This window comes from Delphinapterus leucas, chromosome 1 (genome assembly GCF_059928025.1).
Source record: "Delphinapterus leucas isolate spDelLeu-1000000601 "Yukka" chromosome 1, BTC_Dleu_Yukka2, whole genome shotgun sequence".
NCBI lineage: Eukaryota > Metazoa > Chordata > Mammalia > Artiodactyla > Monodontidae > Delphinapterus > Delphinapterus leucas.
Window position 1 is genome coordinate 147,564,824 of NC_143129.1, and position 14,174 is coordinate 147,578,997.

Genomic DNA, 14,174 nt, shown 5'->3' on the forward strand with positions numbered 1-14,174 from the left:
GGAACGCTTCATGAAGAAACACCTTTTGAAAAGTCTCTTAAAGATGAGCTCACCAAATAAGGGCACAGAACATTCCTGACATAAGAAAAATATATGTCAGAAGCAATGAGGAAACATGAAGAAGTACAGGGTGATTGGAACACAGGATGGGATGTATGAAGAGGCGGGGAGAGATCTGTGGTACAGGTCAATGACAGCTCGTTAAGCTCATCTGGAATCTAGATGATAGGTGCATTGTCTATCACCACCACTGTCATCACCGTCATCACCATCCACAGCAGTTATCATATATTGGATATACACTATGTGCCAAACTCTGTACATGCATAATTGCTAAACCTCACAACCCTGCAAGTTATATGTTATTTTCATAGAGGTTAAGAAATTTGCCCAAAGGCACAGAGTCAGTAAGGAGTGTAAGCTGAGTGAGATTCAGCTCCAGGTCTCTCTGATTCTACTACACTAGTGGTCCCAATCTTGGCTGTACAACACAATCACCTGGAGAATCTGTTTAAAAATAAGGGTTTCAGACCCAGTTCTAAAACAGTATATCTCTAGAGAGTGGGACTTGGGAACCTATATTGCAAACAAACTCTCCAGATGTTTCCTAAATAGGAAGCCAAATGGCAGTTCTGCTTCTTGAAACTACCACAGAACCTCTTAAAACACACACACACACACACACACGAACACTACTAATTTACAGCTTCCATCTATGTGTCAAGTGCCTAATCCTCACAAAATTCTGCAAGGGTATTATAATCCCCACTTTAAAGGAGAGAAAAGTCAAGCTCAGGAGGCTTACAGATAGCTTCCCTCTTCCAGTCAACAAAGCAAGGAGCAAAAATAAGATTCAAACACAGGTATGTCTAGTTCTTCTTTGTCATGCTGTGTGGTAGAATTCTAAAATACCCACCCCCCCAAATGACCCTTGCCCCTGTATTCTCTCCTCCCCTTTTAGTGTGAGTGGAAACTGTGAATATGATGAAATGTTACTGCAGTGATTATGTACAGGATGAGTAATCACTGAAGTGATTACATGGCAAAAAGATTATCTGGTGGGTGTAACCTATTCTAATCATGTGAGGTCTTTTAAAAGTGGAGTGTTTTCTGCAGCTGGTAGCAGAAATGAAAAGTCAGAGAGGTTTAAAGCACTAGAAGGATTCTATGCACCATGCTGACTTGAAGATGGAGGGGCCACATGACAAGGAGTATGTACAGCCTCTAGAAGTTGAGAGCAGATCTCAAGCTGACAGCCAGCAAGAAAATGAAGACCTCAGTCCTGTAACCACAAGGAACTGAATTCTGCCAACAACCTGAATGAGCCTAGAAGCAGATTCTCGCCTTGGAGTCTTCCTCAGAGTCTCCAGATAAGAGCCCAGCCTGGCCAATATCTTGATTTCAACAAGGAGAGAATCTTTCTGAGATGTCCGATCTACAGAACTGTAGATAATAAATGGTGGGAGTTTTTTAATTGTGGTAAAGTACACATAACATAAAATTTACCATTTTAACATTTTTCAGTGTTCAGCTTAGTACCGTAAAATACATTCGCATTGTTGTGCAGCCACCCTAACCATCCATCTCCAGAAGTTTTTCATCTTCTCTAACTGAAATTCTGTACCCATTAAACAAGAAATCCCTAATCCTTCTTGCCTCAGCCCCTGAAAACCACCATTCTACTTTCTGTTTCCATGAATTTGACAACTCTAGGTACCTCATATATGTAGAATCAAACAATGTTTGTCTTTTTGTGACTGGCTTATTTCACACAGCACAATGTCCTTAGAGTTCATCCATGTTGTAGCATGTGTCAGAATTTCCTTCCTCCTTTTTAAGACTAAACAGTATTCCACTGTATGTATATACCACATTTTGTTTATCCATTTATCCATCATATGGACACTGGGCTCCTTCCACCTCTAGGCTATTGTGAGTAACTCTTCTACGAAAAGCACATGTGTATACAAATATCTGTTCAAGGCTGTGCTTTCAATTCTTTTGGATATATAGATATATATATGAGTATTGTTTTGTCAATTCATTATCTTGAACATTGAGTAAGTAAAAGGAAATGATCGAGCATTTATTTATCCTGTCTATTTGAACTGTACCACTGGGTAATTAAATAACAGATGAAGAGAAATGTTTCCTTATATAATTATTTCTGATAAAAATTAAAACAAAATGATAAAATATCATAATTTTGCAACCCCCAAATGGATCTAGCTACTGAGCATCAATAGTTGGTAATATCTGGGAGTTCCCTGGTGGCCTAGTGGTTAGGACTCGGTGCTTTCACTGCCATGGCCCAGGTTCAATCCCTGGTTGGGGAACTGAGATCCTGCAAGTTGTGTGATGCAGCCGGAAAAAAAAAAAAAGTTGCTAATATCAATAAAGAGCAAAAACCAGACATCATGTGTCTACTGATAAAAGAACACAACACTGCCTATAGTCTTGCCAAAGGGATCAAACCTAAGTCTGATCCAGTCTCTGGATCCACCTGCCAATTTGCAAGAAAAGCAGAGACAGAGGAACACGCTGAATTGCACCAGTATGCAATCAATAAAATCTACATTATGGAAAGCTCCTACAGGTCAAAGGGTCTGGATTCTTCAATACATAACTGCAAACAAAAGATATCAAGTTTTTTTAAATGGGTAATATAAAATATAGAATTTAGGAAAGCAAATCCAAGAAGTGATTCCTATAAAAGAACAATGGTTACTTTAAGAGACAGGGAGGTGGTTGTAATTTGAATGGGGCACATAGAGAGCCTTCCGAGGTAACTGGCCAAATTCTATTTCTTAACCTAGGTGGTAGTCACAAGGGTTAATAATTAATTAAGCTATATTTAAAAGAAAAAAATAGCACATTAAATGTAACAATGAGACAGCGGCCCAAATCCAGATTGAATTCAACTGAAGAGCTGTCTCACTGCAGCTCTGCCAAAGTCTCACCATTGAGTCTATCTCAAGCCAAGAAAGCAGTTCATACCAGACTGAGGGGTGACTGAGGTCAATGGCAAGTGGTTAGAAAAGCAATTAAACCAAGAAGGCAAAAGCAAAACCAAAGGAATGGAAAAAAAACAGTAAACAGTATAATAAGCTGAATTTTCAAAAATCTTTATGCTATCACATATACAACATCTGTTCAAAACAAGCCTGTCTCATTTCCATCCTGTAAATTCACCATACTTACTCCTATCTCAGTGCCAAAATTTTTCCATTAGAATTTGGTTTTTTTCTCAGTTATTTCCCATTTTTACCAATTAACTACTGCTAATAAAGGCAATCGTATGTTTACCAAATATTTACATTTACATTTTCAAAAGTAAGGGTGCAGAAAAAAGATGGCAGAAAGCAAGCAACAGGAGCCTGAAAGAAGAAAAGGTCACTAGAAGCTGATTTACCAAGTTATGATAGAGGTAGGCCCTTCTTTAGATACGATGGAGTACTAGAAATTATATCCCCAAGGCTGCATTCTTTCTTGTCTTTAGCTATTTGGACCACAGTGGAAATTGAACAAGCAATTGAAAGCAGCCTGAAGCTATAGGCCTGCACTGTCCAATAAGGTAGCCCCTAGCTACATGTGCCTACAGGCCACCTGAAGTACAACTAATCTGAACAAAGATGTGCCATAAGTGCAAAAGACATAGTGGATTCCAAAGACTTAGTATGAAAAAAAGAATGTAAAATACCTCATTAATAATTTTTGTATTGATTACCTGTTTAAATAATATTCTGGATATACTGGCATAAACAAAATATATTATTAAAATTAATTTCACCTGCTTTTTAAATGTGATTACTACAAAAATTTTAAATTATGTATATGTGGCTCACATTATATTTCTATTGGACATCACTGCTACAAAAACCATTATTAAATAGTGTTGAACAGGAAGAACTAAGCAGCTGAAAGTGGGGATTTTTCAGTTTTTTTTCTACTGTTTGCGCTATTGCCAACACTACAACTCATTTAATTTCCAGCCCCTGTCCCTGGATATAAAATAGAGGTTAAAAAAATCAGTAGGTGCATTAAGTCATGGATACAACATTAAATCATGGGCCAAAGGAACTGAGTTCTAGTCCTGGTTCTGGAGTTACCCTGGAGAAGTTCTTTTTTTTTCTCTGAGCCTTAGTTGCCTGCCCTAACAATTAAGTAAAGGAGCTAAACTAAATTTAGACTCCCATTAATCTGTCAAAATATTTTTTTTCTTTCTGTCGGAATTGGTTATCATAAAAATGAATAAATACTCACTCTGAGTCTAACACATCCTCTGCGAGAGCCTCTCATCATTTTGTCCTTGGACTAAAAGAAAAACAAAAACATTCAATGAATAAAAGATAAACAGACTGTTTTTAAAATCATCTAGGGATAAAGAGACAACATTTATAGTAATATTCCTCCCTTCTCCCCATCCCCACCCCACATCACCCCACCATCACTTAAAGATAGGAATTGGGAGGTTTAAAATGTTTTTAGTCTATACAAAAAAAACTAATCACAGAATTTTATGTGTACCTTAAATGTAACATATATTACACTATATTTTCACTCCTCTTTCATAGCCCTTAACTCTCAACTAAAATATGTTTCTCATATTTTAGTAAGTTTGAGAGTCACCTGGAAGGCGACAAATTACCTGGGGATTTAAGAATCACTCCCAGATGATTCTGACTCAAGCAAACACAAGACCATGTTTTGAGAAACACTGCTTTAACTTTATCTCCTTGCAACTCCCCAAATGGGTCACATTTTTTGCCTCTGAGATTTCTCATTCAATGTTCCTCAGCTTGGAATATCCTTGACCCTGATTTTCTGCCTTGCCAACTGTCATTCATCAAGTGCCCTACCTCCGTCTGATTTGAATTCCCATCCCTGGACTCCCAGAGTCTCCTGTGTGTTCCCTTGTTGTGGCATGCACCATCTTGTGCTATGATAGCTAGTTACTTGTCTGACTCACCCACAGACTGCACATTCCTTAAGGGATAGAAACTGTATCTGACTTATGTTTCAGAACAATGTCTGGCATACATTAGGTAATAAAAAATATTTATTGATAAAATGTTGCTTCTCCTTTATGTTTCCCCTACTAGACTGAGCCAAGCAAAGGCTATGTTCTGCATAATAAGCCCCATGTTGACATTCAGTAAATATTCCTAGAATTAACTTAGTCATGTGTAATAAAATAAAGTAAAACCTCAAATAACTAAAGTTTTAAAAATATTTAATACCTCATCAACTGGTATTTTTCTGTACTCCACTATGTGACAAAGTAAAACAAGCCAATATCATGGGGTTATGTTTTTTTGCTTGTTTGCTTGTTTTTAATCTTTTGGCCGTGCCACACAGCATGCGGGATCTCAGTTCCCCGACCAGGGATCAAACCTGGGCCTTCAGTGGTGAGAGCTTGGAGTTCTAACCACTGCACCACCAGGGAATCCCCTGGGGTTATGTTTTAAAGAAAACTGTCCCACTTTAAATCATAGATGCCCTACATCCATTGTACTGAGCCATAAGCAAACTTCCAGCTATAAGATAACTAAGTTCTGGGGATTTAATGTACAGCATGGTGACTATAGTTAACAACATGTACTGTATACTTGAAAGTGGCTGAGTGAGTAGATCTTAAGAGTTCTCACTACAAAAAAAAAAGGTAACTATGACAGGTGATGATGGATGTGTTAATTAACCTTATTGTGGTAATCATTTCACAATATATATGTATATCAAATCATCAAACTATACACCTTAAACTTAAACAATGTTATATGTCAATTATACCTCAATAAAGCTGGAAAAAATAAATTCAATCTTTCTTGGAGATATCTGCATGTCTGTACACAAAGATCTGCCTTACCCTTCTCATTGCAGTACATGCTGTTAACATAGCCTATGTCATTGTTTTCACTGATTCTTAGCTTATCAATGTAACAATATTACAATGATAAATCAAAGTAAACTCTCTTCAAAAAAGAAAAAATAAAACAAAAAAGCAAATACTGAGCTATAGAAATTCATGTTCAGAAATTATTATTGAAGTACTGAAGAGAGTCTTCTTACTTACATATATAAAGAGGACTCATACATTTTAAAAAACATTCTCAACATCAAGCAGGGTTGAAAAGAGTTCTTTACTAACAATATAGTTGATAAAAACACAGTTAACAAAAACATTCCCTAAGCATTTAATAGCCCTTTTACCATACCGTACACTTATCTTCCCTCCAAAAGTGTCAAGGCAATACAGAAAAATAATAATTAGGTTTGAAAATACCCAATGAGAGTTAGAATACAACTCAAACAAGGTAAGAAACATCCTTGACCCTCTTCCATTTTTAAAAATAAGATTACAGTAAATAGAAAAAGAGTAAGACAGGGTTATAAGTTAGAAAACATTGAAGGAGATAAGTGAAAATAATTAAAGCAAGTATAGCTAGGAAACAATCAGACAAATCCAGAATGTGGGATATCCTATAAAATAACTGGCCTAGACTGTTTTTAAATGTCCAAAAAAAAGACTAGCATATAAACGACTGTAATATAGAGCAAAAATAAATTATGTGCATAGAGGCACAAAGTGCTATGAACTACAGAAGGCTCCCTGCCATGGAAAAAAGATGGGGAAAGGCAATACTGAAGTGACCAGGTCTCAAGGTTCAATCTGGGACTAAAAAAAAGGATTCTGATAAGAGAGGTAAGGTAGGAAAAAGAAGGCATTCCAAGCCAAGGGAACAACATTAGCAAAAGCACAGGTATGGAAAACTTTACACATGAGGTCTTCATAGAAGAGTAGACTGATAGCTCAAGCACAGTGTGTGGAGAGGAAGGTGGAGAGAGATGGAGAGATGAAGCTGAAAAGGAGGTATGGGGACCAGGTCTTGGAGGGTCAGAAAAAAACAGTGAGAAGTTAAGGAAATTAAACTTTATTCAATAGTTAATGGAGAGCTACTGAAGGTTTATGAACATTCTCAGTGGTGTGTTATAGAAAAATAACACTGTCAAATATGAGGACTTGGGGGAAAGGGATGATGGTGACATTAATGATATAGCAAAAGCAGCAGCAGCAGATTCTCACTCATCGATACCCTCTATGTCAGTGGTCCCCAACCTTTTTGGCACCAGGCACCGGTTTCATGAAAGGCAATTCTTCCACGGATCGGGGGTGGTGGGGGATGGTTTTGAGATGATTCAAGCACATTACATTTATTGTGTACTTTATTTTTTAATCAATTTATTTATTTGGCTGCATTGGGTCTTCATTGCTGCGCATGGGCTTCCTCTAGTTGCGGTGAGCGGGGGCTACTCTTCGTTGCGGTGCACGGGCTTATTGTGGTGGCTTCTCCTGTTGCGGAGCATGGGTTCTAGGTGCACAGGCTTCAGTAGTTCTGGCTTGCGGGCTCTAGAGTGCAGGCTTAGTAGCTGTGGCGCATGGGCTTAAGTTGCTCTGCAGCATGTGGGATCTTCCCGGACCAGGGATTGAACCTGTGTCTCCTGCATTGGCAGGTGGATTGTTAACCACTGCACCACCAGGGAAGTCCCTATTTCTATTATTATTACATTGTAATATATAATGAAATAATTATACAACTCACCATAATGCAGAATCAGTGGGAGCCCTGAGCCTGTTTTCACTTGCCACTCACTGATACACTGATAGGGTTTTCATAAGAGTCTGCAAGCAACTAATTTATTATGGTCTCTGTGCAGTCAAACCTCTCTGCTAATGATAATCTGTATTTGCAGCCGCTCCCCAGTGCTAGCATCACCACCTCAGCTCCACCTCAGATCATCAGGCATTAGATTCTCATAAGGAGCACACAACCTAGATCTCTCGCATGTGCAGTTCACAGTAGGGTTCGCACTCCTATGAGAATCTAATGCCACCACTGATCTGACAGGAGGCGGAGCTCAGGCAGTAATGTGAGTGATGGGGGAGCAGCTGGAAATACAGATGAAGCTTCACTCACTCACCCGCCGCTTACCTCCTGCTGTGCAGCCTGGTTCCTAACAGGCCACGGTCAGGTACCAGTCCGTGACCTGGGGGTTGAGGACCCCCTGCTCTATGTGATATGCACTTTATACACAGTAAGCCTCACAAGACCTTGCGTGGTAAGAGTTATGCACATATTATAAATGAAAGTGACACCAGAGAGATCAAGTAAATTACCCAGTTAAATTACACATGTAAAATGTAGCAGAGTTGACCCAGCAAGTACAATTTGGAATGGCTGCCCTGCAAATCATTCTCCCAGACCATACCTGCGCTCTGCTAGCCTCGAATCCTCCTCCTCTTCCACAATGACACAGAGCCCTCGCCCTCATTTTCTCCCCACTCAGCTCCAATGTGGGGCCAAAGGGAAGCTGGTGTGACTAAGTCCACCAGGCACAGTGAGTGCTGAGGAGTGGTTATCTGACCAAGCTGTCGATCACAGAACCCACAACCCCAGGGACAAGGAAGGATAGAACCGGGGGCTTCCCTGGTGGCGCAGTGGTTGAGAGTCCTCCTGCCGATGCAGGGGACACGGATTCATGCCCCAGTCTGGGAAGATCCCATATGCCGCGGAGCAGCTGGGCCCGTGAGCCATGGCCGCTGAGCCTGCGCGTCCGGAGCCTGTGCTCCACAACGGGAGAGGCCACAACAGTGAGAGGCCCGCGTACCACAAAAAAAAAAAGGAAGGATAGAACCCTTCCACAGGGAGTTTTTCTACTGGGGCTGAGCTGATAGGGAAGAGCTCTTTCCTATCTGTTCTTGAAGCTGTGAGGTACAGTTGCCACAGGTGTTGTGCCCTCTACATGAAGGAAGCAATAATTAAAGCATACATGCTGAGAGGAGGAGAGAGGAGAGGCAGAGAGTCCTAGCTGCAAGTGATCTCCAGATACACCCTGATCTGAGGCAAACCTGCCTAAGCCAATGCTATTCACTGAATAGCAAGGGGTTTTGTTTGGGGTTTTTTGTTTTGTTTTGTATTTTCCTGCTGTTGTTGCTGTCTGTTTGTTTTTTGATGAATACTGGTACTGATGAGGGAAACGTAGGGCCAACATAACCCCAACTCCAGCAATCTTCCTACCAGGAGCTGTGCTACCAATGTTCTCAAACCTACTAACAAATGTACTTTTTAGCAACTTGGCACAAACATGCCACCAGCCACAAGGTCCACCACCTTACGAAAGGATCACTCACAAAACAGATGCTAAAATCTTTTCAGCTAGATTAGAAAACAGAATCCCCCATGAAGCAGAGAGATACAGGGGTGATATGTTCTACTCCTAAGGGGCTCCAGAATTTAAAAAGATTGTTGAATTTGGTGGTCGGGTTTGTTGGTTTCTTATATCTTATTAATGCAAGGTCAGTGGCTTCTGTTACAACAAGACATGCAATCAAAAATTATTTCTAATAATCCTTATGCTAATCCTAATGCTAACCCCAAGGTATTGATTCAGATTAAGTTTGTATTGAAGTTTCAAAGTAAATTACCACAAATATATTGTTGCCTGTAACAGGCTTGTCCCCTGATATCCATTCTCCTCTTCTTCCTTTCAGTAACATATCCTCCACCCAAAGTTTTAACTGAACACATGGCTCCCCTGCCAGTTATTACATTTCCAGCCTCCCTTTCAGCTACGTATAGGTCAGTGTGCTGTGAACAGAAGCAATGTGCAACAGGTTGTGCCTTTCAGAGGAAACTTCTTGAAAAGACATTCTCTTTTCAAGGGTACATGGAACATTCTCCAGAACTGACCACATGTTAAGCCATAAAACAAGTTTCAGTAAATTTAAACAATGGAAATAATACAAAGTATGTTCTTTGACCAAAATGGATTAACTGTAGAGCTCAATAACAGAAGGAAATTTGGGAAATTCACAAATAGGTGGAAATTAAATGACACTCCTGAACGACCAATAGTTCAAAGAAAAAATAACAAGGGAAATTTGAAAATACTTGAGATGAATGAAAATGAAAACACAATTTACCAAAACATAAAGAATACAGTGGGATAGGGAGGAGGGGAAGGAGGCTCAAGAGGGAGGAGATATGGGGACATGTATATGCATATGGCTGATTTGCTTTGTTGTGCAACAGAAACTAACACAGTATTGTGAAGCAATTATACTCCAATAAACATCTATTAAAAAAAAAGAATACAATGAAAGCAATTCTTAGAAGGAAATTTATAACTATAAATGTCTAAACTAAAAAATAAAGATCTCAAATCAATAGCCTAACCTTTTACCTTAAGAAATTACACAGGGTTTCCCTGGTGGCGCAGTGGTTGAGAGTCCGCCTGCCGATGCAGGGGACATGGGTTTGTGCCCCGGTCTGGGAAGATCCCACATGCCACGGAGCGGCTGGGCCCGTGAGCCATGGCCACTGAGCCTGCGCGTCTGGAGCCTGGGCTCCACAACGGAAGAGGCCACAGCAGTGAGAGGCCCGCGTACCGCAAAAAAAAAATTACACAAAGTAGTGCAACTAAACCTAAGGCAAGCAGAAGAAAGGAAATAATAGAAATTAGAGCAGAAATGAAATTAGAAAATGAAAAAACAACAGAGAAAAAACAATAAAAATCAAAAGTTGTTTCACTGCAAATATCAACAAAATGGACAAACCTTAACTAGACTAACCAAGAAAAAAAGGGGACTCATATTACTGAAATCAGGAATGAAAGAGACAACATTATTACCAACTTTACAAAACAAAAAGTATTCTAAATGAATACAATGAACAACAAATTAGATAACCTAGAAGAAATGGACAAATTCCAAGAAAGACACAAGCTGTCAAAATTGATTAAAGAAGAAATAGAAAATACAACTAAACCTTTAAGTAAAGAATTTGAATTAGTAATCAAAAAACTTCTCACAAAGAAAAGCCTAAGCCCAGGCTTCACTGGTAAATTCTATCAAATGTTTAAAGAATTAATACCTAGGAATAAATTTAACTAAGGAGGTGAAAGGCCTGTACTCTGGAAACTATAAGAAGTCAATGAATCTTACCCAGCACCAGGAAAAATCTCCTAGGTCCCTGCTATTGAAAGGTCCAGGGCGGCAAGCAGCCTCACCCAGGAGTTTGTGAGAAATGCAGAATCTGAGGCCTCACCCCAGACCCCCAGAGTCTGAATCTGCATTTTAATAAGATCCCCAAGTATTTCTCTGTGCAAATTAAAGTTTGAGAAGAACTTGCACTGGATTACCCCTTGCTTCTTTTATTTACAACATCAAATAGCACTGAATTTCACACCACTTAATGGGAGTTTCCCTCTAGCAAATTGCTACACACTAAAATCTCCTTAATTGTGACACTTGAGCAACAACAAATCATAATATTAATTAAAATAATAACACATTCTAAAAAAAAAAGAAGTCAACAAAGGAAATTGAAGACATTACAAATAAATGAAAAGATGTCCCATGTTTATGGGTTAGAAGAATTAATATTGTTAAAATATCCATACTACCCAAAGCAACCTACAGATTTAATGCGATCCCTATGAAAATATCCATGACATTTTTCAGAGAACTGGAATAAATAATACTAAAATTTGTATGGAACCACAAAAGACCCCAAATAGCCAAAACATCTTGAGAAAAAAGAACAATGCTGGAGGTATCATGTTGCCTGGCTTCAGACTATACTACAAAGCTACAGTAATCAAAACAGTATGGTACTGGCACAAAAACAGACATATAGATCAATGGAACAAAACAGAGAGCCCAAAAATAAACCCTTGCACATATGGTCAATTAACCTATAATAAAGGAGGCAAGAATATACAATGGGGAAAAGACAATCTCTTCAGTTAAATGATGTTGGGAAAACTGGACAGCTACATTCTAAAAAAATGAATTAGGGGCTTCCCTGGTGGCGCAGTGGTTGAGAGTCCGCCTGCCGATGCAGGGGACACGGACTTGTGCCATGGTCCGGGAAGATCCCACATACCACGGAGCGGCTGGGCCCGTGAGCCATAGTCGCTGAGCCTGCCCGTCTGGAGCCTGTGCTCCGCAACGGGAGAGGCCACAACAGTGAGAGGCCCGCGTACTGCAAAAAAAAAAAAAATTAATTAGAACATTTCTCACGCTACACACAAAAATAAACTCAAAATGGATTAAAGACCTAAATGTAAGACCAGAAACCATAAAACTCCTAGAAGAAAACATAGGCAGTACACTCTTTGATATAGGTCTTAACAATATTTTTTTGGAACTGTCTCCTCAGGCAAGGGAAACAAAAGCAAAAATAAACAAATGGGACTTAATCAAACTTAAAAGCTTTTGCACAGCAAAGGAGACCATCAACAAAACAAAAAGGCAACCTACTGAATGGGAGAAGATATTTTCACAGGAACCCTAGTACACTGTTGGTGGGAATGTAAATTGGTACAACCATGGAAAACAGTACAGAGTTTCCTCAAAAAATTAAAATAGAACTACCATATGATCTAGCAATTCCACTCCTGAGCATATATCTGAAGAAAATGAAAAAAATTAATTCAAAAAGATAGATTGTATTTCTATACTCTTGGAACAAGCTATCTGAAAAAAATTAACAAAATAATTCCATCTATAATAATACCAAAAAGAATAAAAATACTTAGTAATAAACCTAATTTTTGAAAGTACAAGACTTGTACACTGAAACTACAAAACATTGTTGAAAGAGATTAAAGATCTAAATACATGGAAAGACATTTTGTGTTCATGGATTGGTGGGCTACTATTGTCAATACAATGGCAATACTCTCCAAATTGATCTACAGATTTAATATAACCCCTTTCAAAATCCCAGTAGGGTCTCTTAATTGTCACACTCTGGATATATTCTATTACTTTAGCTGAACTTCTGTGTACCACATATAAAAAATCTTCTGAAGGGAAGGCTACATAAGTAATTTAAATTAAGGATAGCTCAAAATATTCTCCATTGAGGCTTCTGAGGCTATAGATATACCCATGTGAACTCTCTCATTTATTTTTTAACTTTATTTATTTATTTTAATTTCTTTTATTTATTTTTCTTTTCTTTTTTTTTGGCCGCACAGCATGTGGGATCTTAGTTCCCAGACCAGGGATCAAACCCACACCCCCTGCATTGAAGCACAGCGTCTTAACCACTAGACTGCCAGGGAAGTCCCTGAACTCTTTCATTTAAATGTACAAAATTATTTCAATCCCCCAACATGGTTTACAAAAATTTTTAAAGGAAGTACAATTTTTAGAAGAAATTATTTTTTTAAAAGTATATCCAGACATGTAACTTATCCTATAGATAGTACAATTTAATGAAATAACATGGACTGTGGAGTGAGAGAGAGAAGATTTTGAATTCCAGCCTTGCCAACTTGCTGGTAGTGTGACCTTGGCCAAATCACTAAAATTTCCTGAGCTGTAGTTTCCTCATTTGTAAATCTGGGTATTACTCTCACGGGATCATTGCAGGTACTGAGTTAATATAAGTAAATCACTTAGCATAGGACTGCTGTATAAAAGGCACAAGGGGGGCTTCCCTGGTGGCACAGTGGTTGAGAATCTGCCTGCCAATGCAGGGGACACAGGTTCGAGCCCTGGTGTGGGAAGATCCCATATGCCATGGAGCAACTAGGCCCATGAGCCACAACTACTGAGCCTGTGCGTCTGGAGCCTGTGCTCTGCAACAGGAGAGGCCGCGATAGTGAGTGGCCCATGCACCGCGATAAAGAGTGGCCCCCGCTTGCCGCAACTAGAGAAAGCCCTCACACAGAAACGAAGACCCAACACAGCCAAAAATAAATATAAAAATTAATTAATTAATTACAAAAAAAAGGCACAAGGTCCACGCCCCTTCCTTGCTTCTACCTTAAATATAGCAAACAGAGATCTGCAATCATTTTCTCTAAATGTAAACTAACTTTACTCCCATCAGGAGTAAAGCCACACTTTCTTTCAGACATGTCTCAGTTTCCTCTACACATATACATAGACCCCAAACTGCTTTAGTAATAAAACATAGACAGCCTACAAAAAGACAAATAACAAAGTAAAACAAAAACATATATTTTCCCTACTTCATGCTCACACACTTCCTCTGTGAACCCTCTTTCAACCCAGCTCATATGCTGAGGTACAATTTACTGCATTCTGAATTTTTATAACTGCATTTAAAAATATTACATAAAACAATTAGAGAGCAATA

General features: G+C 39.0%; 1 protein-coding gene across 5 annotated transcripts in view; it reads right to left on the bottom strand.

Annotated features, from left to right (window-relative positions):
* The window catches only part of OSBPL9 (oxysterol binding protein like 9), a 167,824-nt gene that overhangs the window by 133,743 nt on the left and 19,907 nt on the right, over window positions 1-14,174 (bottom strand). For all 5 annotated transcript variants that reach the window (XM_022575670.2, XM_022575671.2, XM_022575669.2 and 2 more), the window contains exon 2: window positions 4,264-4,314. In XM_022575670.2, coding sequence (XP_022431378.2) covers window positions 4,264-4,314 — 51 coding nt within the window. The remainder of the gene's footprint in view (window positions 1-4,263; window positions 4,315-14,174) is intronic.